We start from the raw sequence: 15548 nt of genomic DNA, 5'->3' as shown, positions 1-15548 counted from the left end.
TGGGGTGAAGACAGACGTGATCAGTCACTTGCATCATTTCCAGGCATGATCCGTCGCTGGTTGTCCTTTCCGTGGGGGCTGCAGGGACGAGAACAGTATACAAGTCATCAAAGAAAGAAGGAAGAAAATTTCAGGAAGTAAAGAGACTTCTGAAGGAATAAATAGGTCAAGATGATGGGGACTGTCCCAGGAGGGAGGGAGAACTTAGTCAGGGTGGTCAGGGAGGGCCTCTCTGAGGAGGTGGTGTTGGAGCTGAGACCTGGAGGAAGAGAAGGAGTTGGTCATGGGAAGAGCCGGGGTGGGGCTGGGAATGAGCTAGGTAAAGGGCACAGCCCGTGCAAAGGCCCTGAGGCAGGACCGAGGCTGGCATGTTGGAGGAACAGCGAGGAAGCCCATGTGGCTGAAGCAGAGTGGGGGGGGGGCAGGGAGGGGACAGGGCAGGTCATGCAGGGCCTTGTGGGCTATGGGGAGGACTTGGGCTTTTCCAGCCAGCGAGGTGGGAGCCATGGAGGGCTGTGGGCAGAGGAGGGACAGGGTCTGACTCAGGTGCTCACAGGCGCCCTCTGGGAGTTGCTGCAGGGAGGACAAACCTTGGGGGGCCTTGGGGACGAGGGGTGATGAAGATGGGGGCAGGACAGAAGCAACTGAGCTGGGCCAGGTGAGGGATGCTGGCTGGGGCTGGACCAGGTGGAGGCAGAGGAGTGGGGAGAAGCGGGCATATTCAGGACATTCTTAATTCAGGAGCCCTTTCCTGTTCCTTAAAGCGACTGGACAGGAGTTCAGCCTGGGAACCTTCACCTGTCCTAGCTCAGCCAGGCCGTCTGAGAAGCTCCGCTGGCCTTGGCTGCAGGAAGAGCCGGGATCGAGCCCCTACTTCACTCCTGCAACGTTGTGGGACTTGGGGTGAGTCACAGCCCTTTCCTGGACTTCATCATCCTCGTCTGTATGATGGACCCAGTGATTTCAGGTCTGGAACTCTCATTTCCACAGGTCCTCATGTTGCCCCAGCAGATCTGCAAAGGGGGATCATTTTTGAGAGCCCCTCGGGACCCGAAGGCCTGCCCACTGGTGGGTACCCAGACCCTGGACCGAAGGGACTATCATTGTACCCAATTTACAGATGATGAAACCGAAGCCCAGAGAGGTGAAGTCACCTGTCCAAGCTCACACAGCCACATACGCAGCCCACAGGGGCAGGGGAAGAGCTGGACGTTCTCTGCAGTGTTCTCGCCCTTACAGAGTCTGTGCAGCTTGTCATTCATTGCCTGGATTTTTTATTCTTTGATATAGTCTTGTTCATTTTGTTCTTTGTTAATTTGTGGCTTCTCCCCCACATCCTGCCTGCCATGAGAGGGCAGGGGACAGATCTGTCTCGGTCACTACTGAGGTTTTCAGAACCCAGCAGGGGGCATGACACACAGTAAGTGAATTCTTTTCACGAACAATTATTGAGCCCTTGCTGTATGCAGGTCTCTGTGGGGCACTGGGGACACACAGCTGTTCCCTGCCCTGATGGAGCTCATTGGGCAGTGAGTGGGGAGGATGTTGATTCCCCAACATTTATTGAGCACCTGCTGTGTGCGGGCTCCATGGAGGTGACTGAAACAAAACCATCTTGGGGCTCACGATCCAGTGCTCTAAACAGACACAATCAGGCAGATGTAGGGAGATCAGGGCTCTGATGGGGAAGTGCAGGGGGTTGCAAGAGTCCTATGGGGAACTCAGACCAGCCTGGGGGAATTAAGGGCAGCTTCCGGAAGGAGGAAGTAAGCTGAGACCTGAGGCATAAGTCAGAATGAGCCGTGGGCTGGGAACAGTGTTCTAAGAAGTGGCCACAGCCTGGGCAAAGGCCTAGAGGGGAGACCACGTAGGACAGGCAAGCTGCAGCAGGACCTCAATCCCCCAGAATTAGGGGTTCGGCCACAATTCGTGTGTCCCCAGCGCCCCCTGGTGGCTACCTCCACATCTGCGGCCAGATGGCCCCACATGGCCAGGTGGGTTGGGGGTGGGTGGGGGGTTTCAGGGGAAATCCCAATGACCCCTCTGAGCCAAATGGCCTGAAAGAAAAATAGGAAGAAAAATAATTGAAAATGTTCCCCTTCTTTAAAAACTGAAATGTGAATAAATAACATGATTTCTTTTTGGAGGTTGACATGCCCACAGCTGGACCAAGCAGTGTCCTTACATGGAATGATCTCTTTCTGGGATTCTTAGGTATTTTACAAATGTTCCCCCGCTCTCTGGGCCCAGAGAGGGTAGTATTTTGTCCAGGGTCACACAGCACAGGTGCAGCTGAGGCTCACGAGGCCCTGTACGACCTGCCCCATCCCCTCCCTTCCCTCCCCTCCCCCCCTCTCCCCCTCACTCTCTCTGCTGCAGCCACATGGGCCTCCTCGCTGTTCCTCTCACATGCCAGGCTCGGTCCTGCCCCAGGGCCTTTGCACGAGCTGTGCCTCTGCCTGGAGTTTCCTTCCCCTAGATGCTTTCATATCTCTGTCCCTCACCTCCTTCAGGACTTTGCTCAAATGTCACTTCCTCAGTGGGAGCTCCTCAGAGCACCCCATTTAAGATTCATTTTAAATTAGACCTGCCCAATCCCTGACTCTGCTCTGACTTATTTTATATAAGATAATCACAATAACCACAAATACTCTGAGAACAGTTACTGCTTGCCAAGGATTATTCTAAGAGCTGTATGTTTAATTCTCAAAACATTCTTTTTTTTTTTTTTTTGGCAGCTGGCCAGTACAGGGATTGAACCCTGGACCCTGGTGTTATCAGTCAGCTCCATGTTCTAACCAACTGAGCTAGCTGGCCAGCCCAATTCTTAACAACATTCTTTTTTTTTTTAAAGATCTGAACTCGTGGCCTTGGTGTTATCAGCACCACACTCTTCCGAGGGAGCCACGGGCCGGCCCTTTAACAACGTTCTTAAGAAGAGAATTTTCTTCTACTTTCCTAAGCTGGATAGACAAAAAAAAAAAAGGGAAAAGAAGCAGATTTTATCATTCTCATTTTACTGATGAGGAAACTGAGGCTCAGAGAGGTTAAGTAACCTGGCCATGGTCACACAGCCTGGAAGGAACAGACTGGAATTCTAACCATAAATATAACATTAATATTTTATTTTGTTATGAGAATTACGTTATTTTTAAAGTATACACTGCAGTGTTTTTTCCTGTATTTACTATATTATGCTACTACCACCACTATTTAATTCCAGAACATTTTCGCCCCCCCCCAAAAAAACCCCATAACTATCAGCAGTCACTCCCCATCTCCCCCCAGCTGCTGGCAACCACAAGTCCACTTTGTTTCTGTGGATTGACCTGGTTTGGACATTTTGTATAAATGAAATCACATGCTATGTGGCCTTGTGTGGCTGGCATTTTTCACTGAACGTAACATGAATATGTATTCTTACGCCCAGCCCCTCTTCTGAAGCACCTGCCACCGTGTTTGGCACAAAAGTGCCTCCCTGCTCTTTTTCATGGCTGCATAGTATTCACCCATACACTCCCCTCCCAGCTTGTACAAGAAACACCTTTAGAATCAGCCTTGCTAGAGCAATGGATACCTAGGCCAGGCAATTGACTGGGGAGCAGAAATAAAATATGAGAAATTCTACTTTTATTTTTAAAGTCCCTTATCTGGTCTCACTGTCCATATTCAGTGCTTGTGCCTGGTGTGCCCGATCTCTTAGGCTGGTGAGATTTATAAATTTATAAATTATAAATTTATATAATGGGTGCATGGGTGGAGTTGCTCACAGGCTCATGCTGACATGGAGGTTTGCAGATGGCTGGTGACGAGTGAACGAGTGTCTGTTCTTTCTCAGTTTCTTCTAGAATCATCTCCTGCCCTCCCAGGCCTGGCACTATTCTGGGCTTTTGACAGGGGTTTTGACACTGAAGTTGAAAGTTGGCACGATCCAGGCCCCAGCCAGCCCTATGGGAGTGCTCAGGAAACTGAAAGTCAAGCAAGCCAGAAAGGAGGAAGTTTCTGCAGACTCCACAGCCAGGCTGCTCCTGGCCTCTCTGTCCATACAAATAAAGGGGCTTCTGGAAGGTAGGGGCAGCCCTGAGAGGGGCCGGGTGGGTTTTTCTCCTGCAAGATTTGTTCCATAATGGAATTTACAGAAGTCCTCCAGGATCGTCATTCTCGAATCCCTCCCATGAAGCTGTTAGCACCCTCCCAACCCCCCTGCAATGCATCCACAGTGCAGAAATTGATCTGCTCAAGGTCAGGGTGGCCTTGTGCCGTCAAGTCCAATTGTCACTTCTCCATCCTCCTCACACTCTGGGCATTGTCACTCTCACGGGCTTTTCCTCCAGCACGCCAGACACGGTGCTGCCCAGGGCCTTTGCACAGGTTGTGCCCTCTGCTTAGAATATTCTTCCTCCAGACACCCACATGGCTCCCTCTTCACCTCCTTCAGGTCTTTGCTCTAATGTCACCCTCTCAATGGGGGCTTCTCTGAGCACCCCATTTAAAATCCATTAAAAATCACACCTACCAGATCCCCCACCCAACTCTGTTCGGTGTCCATAGCACTTAGTAGTTTTGGACAAATGGAACTCACTTATTCATTGCTCATGCTGTTTATCATATGCCTTCTCCATGAGGACAGGGGTTTTGTCTCTTAATTTCACTGCTGGATCCTAGTGCCTGGCACACAGCAGGCACTCAATAAATGTTCATGTTTGAATTAAGGCTCGAGTCTGTTTTTATGTTTAAAACAACCTCTTGATTCCACGTTCCTTTCCCTCCTACTGGCGACTGTCCCATTCATGCGTTCTGTCATCCACCCATTTGTTCATTGAACAGTGTGTATTGAGCACCTACTGTATGCCAGGCAGACGTAGTGTGGACTGAGGTGGATCCTGCTCCTGCCCTCATGGGGCTCAAGCTCCATGGGGAGACAGAGAGGTGAGTAGGTGGTTGCAAGTGGGTTGGTCCTGGGCGTGATGGGGGATCCACAGGGCACTGTTAGGGGTCCAGGGCGGCATCTTAACCCACCTGGGGGTCAGAGGAGGCATCCTGGAGAGGGGGTCTCAAGGGCAGCACTCCAGGCAGAGGGCACAGTCCAGGCAAAGACCCCGTGGTGGGAAGAAGCCTGAAGCCTCCGAGGGATGGTGCTGAGCCAGTGTGGGCATACTGGGAACAGGACTTGGGTCCCCGCAGCCTGGAGGGCGGGGACACACCGCTTATATGTGGGGACCCAGAAAGTGCCGCGAAGAGCAGGCAGCGCCACCAGGGGGCGCCATCGGACAGCGGTTCCGGCCTCTCCTTTGCCCTGGGCTGGGGCGGGAGGGTCCCTATTTTCCCTTCTGTTCCTAAGAGTGCCCAGAGGGGCAGGGACCCCGCAAGAATGCCCAGTTCCAGACCATGCCAACAGCCCCCTACTCCCCACTTAACGACTTCAGCCTCTGTAAATAACAACTGCCATATGAATATCCCACGCTTCGTAGGTCACCACGGACCTCTTTGCTCCACTTTGCAGAAGGGGAAACTGAGGCACGGAGAGGTGGAGTCACTTTCCAAGATCACACAGTGAGACTCTAGGGCCGGGACTAGGGTGGGCCACAGAGGCACCTAAGGAACAAACTGAGGCGGAGCTCAGCCTCGGGGTGCTGCAGGCGCAGGATCATTGGGAATATTTTAGTCTAACGCTGTTTTTTCCAGCCCAGGACTGGAGCCCAGAGAGGACAGACGCCTGTCTGAGGTCACACAGCAAGTCCTACTCTGCCCTCCTCTCCCGGCCCAACACATACGCTGTGTCTCCTCCCAGCCCGAGGCTCACAAATGCCATCCCTGAGTGCCCCTGGGCGGGGACCTTTTATTTTTAACCTGTTCGGTGGCCTTATTATAGCCCTGGGAGGCGGCCACGGTTTCCAATTTCCAAAGGAAGCAAAAACACTTTTTCTCTTCCCAAGAAACAGAGCTGCCTGAGACCTATCAGGGGAGCCCAGCCCAATCACCCCTTTTCCCTGCGGCTCCCCTGGGGTCCCAAAGACCCCTTGCCAGGCTCTGTGCCAGCTCCCACCCTGCAAATCCCTGTCCCCTTTCTGCTTGGTGCCTGGGCTCTGGACGCAGCAGGCTGGGGTGGCATGGTGGGCCCGGTCCTTCCCTTCACTCTCTGCTGTGTGGCCTCAGCCTGTTGACATCCCTCTCTGGGCCTCAGAGTTCCCGTCAGACAGACGGGGCCATGACACGCTCTGGCTCCCCTCCGCTGCTTGCAAGTCTTTGGTTACCTGTTTACCGTCTTCATGGTCTTTGCTGGCAACCTGAGTTCTTATTTACCCCATTTCCTTTCTTCTACTTGAGTCATTAAATATTTTTCTGTAAATAGGCTTTAAAAATCAATTCTTAGACACAAACCAAAAGAAAAAGATAAAAATCAACTTTTTTTTTTTGGAATTAGATCGTGGTGATGGTTGTATAACCTTGTGAATAAAAGCCACTGATCTGTACACCTGAAAATGGTAAATTTTACGGTATGCAAATTATACCTCTATTTAAAAAATGTAAAAAAGAATCCATTCATTTTTGTTTTCAAGCTTTGATCATCTTCAGAGCTAACATCTGCAAATGCCTGTGCAGACAGCAGGTGCTCTATAACTGCACTAGCTCTATTGAGCACTTACTGTATGCCAAGACATCTTCATGGATACACGTTTAATCCTTCACGCAGTGCCAGTGGGTAGTTGTACTGTGAGCCCCATTTGACAGATGAGGAAACTGAGGCGGGGGAAGGGAAGTGACTTCCCCCGGTCACACAGCTGGGGTCTTCACCACCACCTCACAGGTTCTCTGAATGAGGAAACTGGGCTAAGTCAGGAGATGGATTGCAGGCTGGTGACTCCGGCACTGAATCCACACTCCCTGACATGTTATATTCCATTTTATTAAATTTTTATAAGAACCACCTTTTGGCTTTATTGATTTTTCTCTACCATTTGTCCATTTTATTTCATCGATTTCCACTCTTACCTTTATTCTTTCCTCGCTTCTACTTACTGTGGGTTTAATTTGCACTTATTTTTCTAGGTTCCTAAGGTGAAACTCTTCTCTGAATGAGGCAGAGCTCGTTTATTCACTCAACAAACACTGAATGAGTGACTGCAGGTGTCAGGCCCTCTTCTAGGAGCTGGGGACACAGCAGGGAGTGGTTTGGGGAAGGGGATAGCACAATGAACAAAGAAGCAGAGATTTTTTCCTTTTTTGGCAGCTGGCCTGTACGGGGACCCAAATGTTGACCTTGGTGTCATCAGCACCACACTCTACTGAGAGAGCTAACCGGCCCACCTGGAAGCAGATACTAAAAAAAGGTAATGACAGGAGTTATTAGGGTTAAGAAGGACATGCACAGGGAAGATGTGGAGGGGAATGGCTGGGGCTGTGCTTTAGAACACCCGGGAGGGCCACGCGGAGGAGGTGGCATTTGACCAATGCTAGATAGGCTTTAATAGAGGGCATTGGGGCATAGGGCAGGGGGAGGGGTTGCAGCGGGGGATCTCAAATGCTTGGTTCAGTGCTGAGGTTCAAGGTTTTGTCTACAACTTACGAGGGACACAGGTGTGGGGACGAGTTTGGGGGGACATCTGTCCCTCCCGCACAAGGACCGATGCTGCCGACATTTGGGCCGGGTCTTGCTAACATGTTTTGGTAACCACTGGGGTCAAATCGCCCTCGTTTTCCCAGTCCTGACTGAATCTCCCTGAAGGAATCCACACCCCCACCCAATCGTTCTCTTGGGACACGGATTAAATGTCCTGTGCCCAACCCTGAGTGCCAGAGGGCCCGGGGCTGGTCATCTCATCTCACCTTTTTGGCCTGTGACGTGACTCCAAGCAATGCTATCTTTAACCCTGGGCCGGGACACTCCCTCCCAGTAAATGCTGCTCAGATAACAGGTCTGGAATCCGGGGGTGGGGTGGGGTGCAAGGGGCGGCCCCAGGCCCGGCAAAATCATCAGGGTCCACCCGTGTCCCTGCTGCTGTCCTGAGTAGTCAGAGGAGGATGTGAGTTTGCAGAAGTGAGAGGCATTCATTCATTCACTCACTCACAAAGATCACATTTCTGGTTCACCTACCATAGGTCAGGACGACACAGCAGTGACCGAGACCCTCACAGGGCATGAGAGGGTCTGAGAAAGGCACTAACGAACTAGACAAGCAACCGTGCAGGACTCCAGGCCCCGATTTCAGTTCTGTGGACAGACTGATGGCAGGGTGGCACTAGTGGGGGACAGTGGCTCCCACTTAGCTGGGGGTGGACTGTGTGACTCTTGACACCCTCAGACTTGGTTTGAGCCTTGACCCCGATGCTCCTTAGCTGGGTCAGCTTGGGTAAACCCCTTGTCATCTCTCAGCCTCAGTCTGCTCATCAATAAATGACATGGGTCATCCTCCTGGCTGTGTGGCCTTGGGGAGGCTTACTCAACCTCTTTGAGCTTGTTTTCTCTTCACTGATAAATTGCAGAGGTTGATTTTATTATTGTAGACTTTGGGGGCATTTATTCCCCCACTTTATAGCAACCCCGATTTCACTTGGACCTCAGCTGGTCTCGGGTGGTGGGCTCCTACCCGCAACCCCACTGCTCAAACGTAACCCACGGTCACCCAATCAGCACATTCCACCCCTGGGCTACTATGACTGGCCCAGGGATGGGCATGAACCAGGCCCGTCCAATCAGAGTGAACGTCAGGATTTTGGCTGAGGGGGAGGATGCCCTTCTTTCCTGCTGGACGTGGACAGGGGACGCGGACGTAGCCTCTGATTCTTCTGGCTGACATCGTGGGACCCCACCCCCCACCCACCCCATGCCCCAGGTACCAATCTGAGGGGAGCTTATCAGGCAGGTCATTGGTAACAGTTCTGAGCTGCTGGATCAACCTTCACCTGAAACTTGCCAGAACTTTAAGATGAACTTCACTAGAAAGAATGAGGCTGAAGTCAGAATTCTTGGGCCTGAGCTTTTAAAGAAAGCATTTAGCCCAGATAATTTTTTGTGAGCAATTTGCTTGGGGTCAGGGGTCAGTGATTCTACAGACCCATAAGGAAAAAGGATGCTCAGGATGCCGAGGCAGGACAGCCACCTGCCCCACAGATGGGAGGACTTTGCCAAAAGCAACACCAGAAAGCAGGGAAAGGGAACCAGGTGTGCGCAGTTGGAGATGCTCTCCTATTTCATATTTCTCCAAACACCCCTCGCATGGAGGGTCGGCATAAGGTGTGGGTCCAAAGCCCTGGTTCCAATCTCAGCTCTTTACTAAGGCAAGTGTCTTAATGTCTCCTAAATAGCCTTAAGTCCCCCCACCTGTCAAACAGGAATAACAACACCTACTATGGAGGGCTGCTGCGTAAATGAGGCGGCATATTTATGCACCTAGAACAGTGTCCAGCATACAGTAAGGGCTCAAGTGCTCGTTAGTATTATGTGCCTAAGAGACTGCTTTGAGAGCGTCCACTGAGTAAAATCCACACCTTCACTGCACACAGATATAGTCACATCATAGCCCAACAGGCGTTACCTGCCAAGAGCTGTCCAGCCCCAGACGAACAGCAGACAAACACCTCTCCAACCCCATGCACCACCGGAAGCAGAACGTCCCCTCTGTGGCCTTTCCCCCATGCTGACAGGCAGATGCTCTGTCGGTTCCATCCACGGGGCTCGCGGGAAGCAAGGCTCAGTTTGACAAAAAAGGCACACAACCCCTCCCCCTCCCTGCTCCGACTCTTAGGCTCTGGCGCCTTCGCAAGGCAGCCCTCCTGTTTCCTTGACCCTCCTAAGCCTTAAAGGAGGGTCAAACCACCGTTTTTTCCCCCAAGGCAGCCCTACCCCAAAGCAGGGGTCTGGGCAAAGTGGTTTCCCTCTTCTCTGCACATACACGACTTCCCACCCCGCATCCCTAATCTCCCCATACCAAGGAACCATCAGGCGACTCTTCAAATACCTTTTCTTTAATGACTTAAATATCAGCACTGAGACTTACAATGGAAATGGTCTCACTTCTCTGTTCTGTGCTTTGGAAGGGACAGGAACTATGCTTCCCACCTTGACCAAGTTCAAACCTTGTCTTGTAAATAAATAATTTCCTAATTAACACTGCAAATCCAAACGAGAGCTAGCTTCCTTCAAGGGGCAAGACATCCAGGTCCCCACTGTCACCTCTCGGGGGCCCGTCTGTGGCTGCCACATGAGGTGGCTGCGGGGAGAGAGAGAAGCTCCTTTCCTGGACTCGACCTTCCTGCTGAGCTGTTGGGGCAGCTGGTTCCCTTCTGCTTCCGACACACCAAGAATCTGCTCCTGTCTGCCAGGCCCTTGGTGGCCTCACTCCTGAGACAAATCTTGCTGGGGCAGATCCTCTAGCACCGACACCCTGAGTGATGGGAAACCAAGATTTTGTGCAAACTTTAATCAGCAACTTGGGCTTGACATCCACTGTGTCTTAGTGGATTTTCTGAGTTCGTGCCACGTGCGGGCTTTTCTCTGGAAGACCTGAATTCAGGTCCTCAGAGCAGCTGAAAAATGGCTAGGGCCACTCAGGGATATGTCCGCCACAAAACAGGAGACTGTATGTGATTTGCGAGGCTGAATTGGCCTGAAGTTTTGATTTGGAAACCGTGACAACCCAAACCCCAACCAACCATGCTAGTTCTTCCTGGGTGGCACGGTGGTGTCAAGCTTTATCGCTCCTGTGGCACTTGACCTGTTCCTTGCTGGGGAAAACAGTTGTCTTTCTAAATGAGAATGGGAAGCTGGAGGGCCTGTAAAAGGCCAAAGGGCAAAGTTTTACAAAAATGTACATCACGCACGTTTTAGGGACCAATCCCGAGGGCTTTTACCTTGCTTGCCAGATTCTTCACACAACAAAGCTCACTCCCTGACAGTCTCGGGCATCTCAGACACCCCCAAATGCTCATTGCTTGAAATTAACTTACGGAGTCTGACAAGCAAAATTCCTTAAAAAAGAAAAACCAAAAAAACAAAAACTGGCAGCAAAATCTCAGAACTTCTGTGCAGAGCTTGTAACCTGCCCACCTATGAAATAAACAGAACATCAAACCAACTGAAAGCTACATAAGTGGCAGGCTGCCCCGGGCACAGCCCTGCCCACGTGCATGCCTGTGACTGTGGAGTGCTGGAAGAAATGAGAGGTGTTCTTGCTTCTTGACTTTTGAACTTGCAACCTTGGGAGCCCCCAGTCCTAACACTGTATGCAGCAGCTGGGTGCACTCGGCCTTGTAAGGGGCAAGGAAGGGTGGACTGACCCTCCACCTCTTCCTGTGTTTCCAGCAGGGAAGGCGGGTAGTCCCTCTGCCTCTGGGCAAGAAGGCAAAGGCCTCTGAACCTAGGCAGAGGGGATGCAGGGAAGGTCTTGCATCTTTTCCCAACTCAGGATGGGTGGGTGCGCTCCTGGAGACAAACAGTCCTCCTAGCACAGGATCTGAAGGCTTCTAGCACCAACAGCTTGCTGACACTGTCTTCCCTGTCTACAGGTGAAGGGGACGTTAGGTGGAAGAGCCCTTCTCCTGTTTGGTGCCCATTTAGAGAAGGCAAAGGCGAGCATCTGCTCACACCTTCCCCACCTCTCCCTTCTGAGAACACGGGGGGAGAGACGAGGGTATAACGCCCTAAGCAGGTTAGTGCAGTTCGATGAAAGCCTCCAGCTCTTCTGGGATGAAGCCCTTGTAGGGGATCTTGTTCTTGTCCAAGGCCCGGGCAGCAAGGCACTGCAGGGTTACATAGTTGAAGGGCAACATGCTACTCTTGGCCAGCAGCTTCTCGTCCAGCAGCTCATAGGCTGTCTTCTTGAAGGCGTTGGTGGCGTCCATGTGGGCCCCGGCTTCGATGAGGACATCCATGATGGCCGGGCAGTTGTTCTGGGCTGCTATGTGCAGTGGGGTGTTGTTGTCAAAGTCCCTGCTGTCCGGGTCAGCCCCACAGTCCAGCAGCACTTTGACCACATGCAGGGAGGGGAATCTGCCCACTGGGTAGCGACCCACATTTGTGGTCTCCTTGTCCACGGCCATGTGCAAGGGGGTGTAACCGTTCTTGCCCCTGGGCGCACACTTGAGCAGGCGGTAGACCGTCTGGTGCTTCAGGTGCTCCTGGCTGGGGGTGCACTCTACTTTCTCCAACAAGTAGAGCAGGTGGAGGATGATGGCCAGGGCCTTGGTGAACTGGGCTGAGTCCCCAGGTTCCTTGGGCAGCTGCAGGGCCCGCTCCACTTCCCGGACCCCTTTGCTGAGCACCCCCATGAGGTCTGTAAAGCCGATTTGTGTGCCTAGGCTGCCCTTGGCCGCCCGGTCCTGCAGCACGTAAGAGAAGAGTTCAGCAAAGGACAGGAAGCTGCTGGCGGTCATGGGGCTCAGGGGCTCCAAGTTGTTCTGCTGCATGTCCAGGGCATACTTCCACAAGCGGATGCAGCGCTCAAAATTGCCGGAATCAGCATACACTGCGCCTCGGTAACGGATATAATAGGAAGTGTCCGGGTGAGAGGGGCCCAGGATGCGTTCCCGGATCAACAGGGCCTGCATGCGCATCTCATCCGGGTCAGTGATCAGCGCTTCCAATTCCTCTGTGGTGTTCACCTCTCTGGAATAGTCATAGGCCAGGACCAGCTGCTGGGGTTCAGGTTTGGGCAGGTATTCGCCCCCCTGGTGACGCAGCTCCATGGCCCGTCGCCAGTGTTTAAGGGCTCCCAGCAGATCTCGCTTCTTATCCACATACGTGGCTCCTAGCAATTCCAAGGCTTCCACAGCAGCTTCCCGGCTGGTGGGGCAACAGCATTCGTAAGATTCACCGTTCAGGGGTTCCTCCAGGGAAGAGCTGCAGTGATGAGCCCCCTGGGGCTGCACACACCCCTGGCTGGTGGAGGGACCTTCTGAGGACAGCCCTGGTCGGGCCTCTCCCCCGGCGGCCTGCTCCTGGCCAGGCTGCTCCTGGATGAGGTACTCCACGATATTGGTGTGGCCCGTCACGCTGGCTGCCAGTAGGGGGGTCATGCCGTAGCCGTCGCGCTCCATGCGGGCGTTGCAGCCCAGCAGCAGCTGCAGGATCTCCAGGCTGCCGGACTCGGCGCAGTCGTGCAGGGCCGTGTTGCCCTTGGCGCTGCGCCGGTTCACCTGGGCGCCCTGCTCCAGCAGGTAGCGGGCGATCTCGCGGTGGCCCTTGTAGCACGAGATCATGAGGCACGTGTGCCCGTGCCGGTTGGCCACCTCCAGGTCGGCCTGGTGCTCGCCCACCAGGTAGCGCACCACCTCCAGGTGGCCGTCGAAGCAGGCGGCGCGCAGGGGCGTGGAGTTGGTGCGCGTGGTGCGGTTCACGGAGGCCCCGCGTTGCAGCAGGCTCCGCACCACGTCCAGGTGGCCGGCGGCCGAGGCGGCCCACAGCGGCGGCGCGCCCTCGATGGTCTCGCCATCGAAGTGCACCGAGCCGCCGGCCTCCACGCTCGCGCCGCACCGGTCCACCAGGTACTCCACGACGTCCAGGTGGCCGTAGCGGGCGGCGATGAGCAGCGGCGTCCCCCCGCCGGCCACCTCGCCCGTCAGCTCGTCCAGCTCCTCCCGGCTCCGGCCGCTGAGCAGCTTCTGGAGCAGCTGCAGCTTGCCGTCGCGGGCGGCGTTGTACACGGCGGTGCGGAGGTCCATGGTCCGGGCCTCCGCCAGGCCATGGGCTGGCCGCCGGGGGGACGGGGACACGGCAGATTAGAGCCCGGACGGGCAGGCGACAACCTTCACCGTCCCCCTCTCCGCCATCTTAGGGGCTGCCCGGGCGGAACAAAATGGCTGCCGCGACCTGGCGCCATCGGCCTGTGGGAGCACGTCGGGAAATGGAGTCCTCTGCGTCAGTCCATCCCATAGGACTGAGATGGAACGCAGAGGGCGCAAGACTACAATTCCCAGAAGGCTGCGGACCAGCCGCCGCGAACTGTGAGCGCGGTGCATGGTGGGAATTGCCGTTCCGCTCACAGCGGATGACAGCGTAAGGCAGCAATTCGAGGACTGCAATTCCCGTCAAGCAGTGCCATCGGGCTGTAACTTGTGGGCCCCAGGGAAATGTGGCGATGTACTTCCTGTGGCTGTCCTTGTGTCGGAGCCGAAGAGAAAAGCGGGAGCTGGCCCCACCGGACTACATTCCCCAGAAAGCATCGCGAGCGACTCAGAACCAATCAGGAACGAGAACGAAGCGCTCGGGTCTGATTCGTGCTTGGTGTGACGGAGCGGCCGACCGGCAGGGGTCGCTCGGGAGAATCCGAAGAGCCAGGTGGGACGAGGACGGTGGGGAAGCTGGGAGGACAGGTGGCGATAAGGGTCAAACTTCATCGCTCGCGCCCTCTCCTTTGCTCATTCATTCGTTCACTCACATAGCTTTATGGTGTAACATATGTCAGAATTTCCTTCCTTTTTAAGGAAGACTAATATTCCATTGTATGAATGGGCCACATCGTATTTGTCCATTCATCTGTTGATGGACATTTGGGTTGTTTCCACCTTCTGGCTCCTGTAAATCATGCTGCTGTGGACATACTCTGTGTTTTCTTGATTCTTTTTAATTGATGGCTAAAAACGCATCCACTCTTTTAAGGTTCTTGCTAGATATTGCCAAACGCCTCCTGAAAAACACTCACACTCTCATCAGCAGCACATGAGTATGTCCATTTCTCTGCATTCTTAATTGTTTTATTCTTACTTATTTATTTTATTTGGGGGTTGGCTGTTACAGGGATCCAACCCTCATTTCCCTGCATTTTTGACAACAATGAGTTTAACTGTGAAAAAGAAATCTTTGATGACCTGAATTCTTTGTTTTGAAAGTCAGGTTTATTTGAGGGGTAATGTATGTACACTAAAATTCATTCTTTTCAGGAAAACACGTTTGACAGACCTATGCAGTTGTGTAGCCAGCACCACAACCAAGACATACAATAGTTTCATCATCCAGAAAGTTCTCTTGTGCTCCTTTTGGTCAATCTCTCCCTTCGTCCCTGGCCACTGCTGATCTGTTCTATCGTTTCACCTCTCAGTAATATCATATAAATGGAATCATGCAATATGTAGACTTTTGAGTCTGGTTTCTTTCATTCAGCATAACTTATTTGAGATTTATTCATGTTGTCACATGTATTAGTAGCCTGGTCCCCACTCCCTCTTTTTTTTTTTTTTTTGGTGGCTGGCTGATACAGGGAGCTTGGTCTCTTTTATTGCAAAGTCTTATTCCATTGCATTGATGATCCACAGTTAGTTTATCCGTTACTTGATAGTCATATCCAGTTTTTGGTGATTTCAAATAAAGCTGCTGTAGACTTTTGTGTACAAGTCTTTGTGTAGAAATATATTTTCATTTCTCTTGGATAATGCCTAGGAATGGAATTACTCTTAATTGTTGAGATGTTGAATTTTTCACATACTTCTCCTCTCCTGATTTAGACTGAGAAGTCCTTGAAGGTTTGGTCAGGACCTCTGAGGTCGAAAAAGCCCAAATAACCAATTTTTTTGAGGTCTTCTGTGTATTACAGCATGAAGAAATACCTCCAACT

The 15548-nt window shown here is 52.6% G+C and overlaps 1 protein-coding gene and 1 long non-coding RNA gene across 2 annotated transcripts; one reads left to right on the top strand and one right to left on the bottom strand.

The window, feature by feature from the left end:
• Window positions 1–22: 22 nt before the first annotated feature.
• On the top strand, window positions 23–1963 carry LOC134387164 (uncharacterized). The gene is made up of 3 exons (XR_010024578.1): window positions 23–137; window positions 765–903; window positions 991–1963. It is a non-coding gene; the product is annotated as an uncharacterized LOC134387164 (long non-coding RNA).
• A 7987-nt stretch (window positions 1964–9950) lies between these two features.
• Window positions 9951–13779, bottom strand: FEM1A (fem-1 homolog A). Its single transcript, XM_063109511.1, has one exon. It carries the CDS (start codon window positions 13657–13659, stop codon window positions 11650–11652), a length of 2010 nt encoding a protein of 669 aa, XP_062965581.1. The 5' UTR covers window positions 13660–13779; the 3' UTR covers window positions 9951–11649.
• Between the last annotated feature and the right edge of the window lie 1769 nt (window positions 13780–15548).

The sequence above is a fragment of the Cynocephalus volans genome, chromosome 10 (assembly GCF_027409185.1).
Source record: "Cynocephalus volans isolate mCynVol1 chromosome 10, mCynVol1.pri, whole genome shotgun sequence".
Lineage (NCBI taxonomy): Eukaryota > Metazoa > Chordata > Mammalia > Dermoptera > Cynocephalidae > Cynocephalus > Cynocephalus volans.
Note: the sequence above shows the minus strand (reverse complement) of the source record. Positions and strands in the feature narration are given on the sequence as shown.

What these genes read in the sequence shown, in the direction of transcription:
- FEM1A (XM_063109511.1), bottom strand. Translation starts at nt 13,659, where the DNA reads ATGGACCTCCGCACCGCCGTGTACAACGCCGCCCGCGACGGCAAGCTG.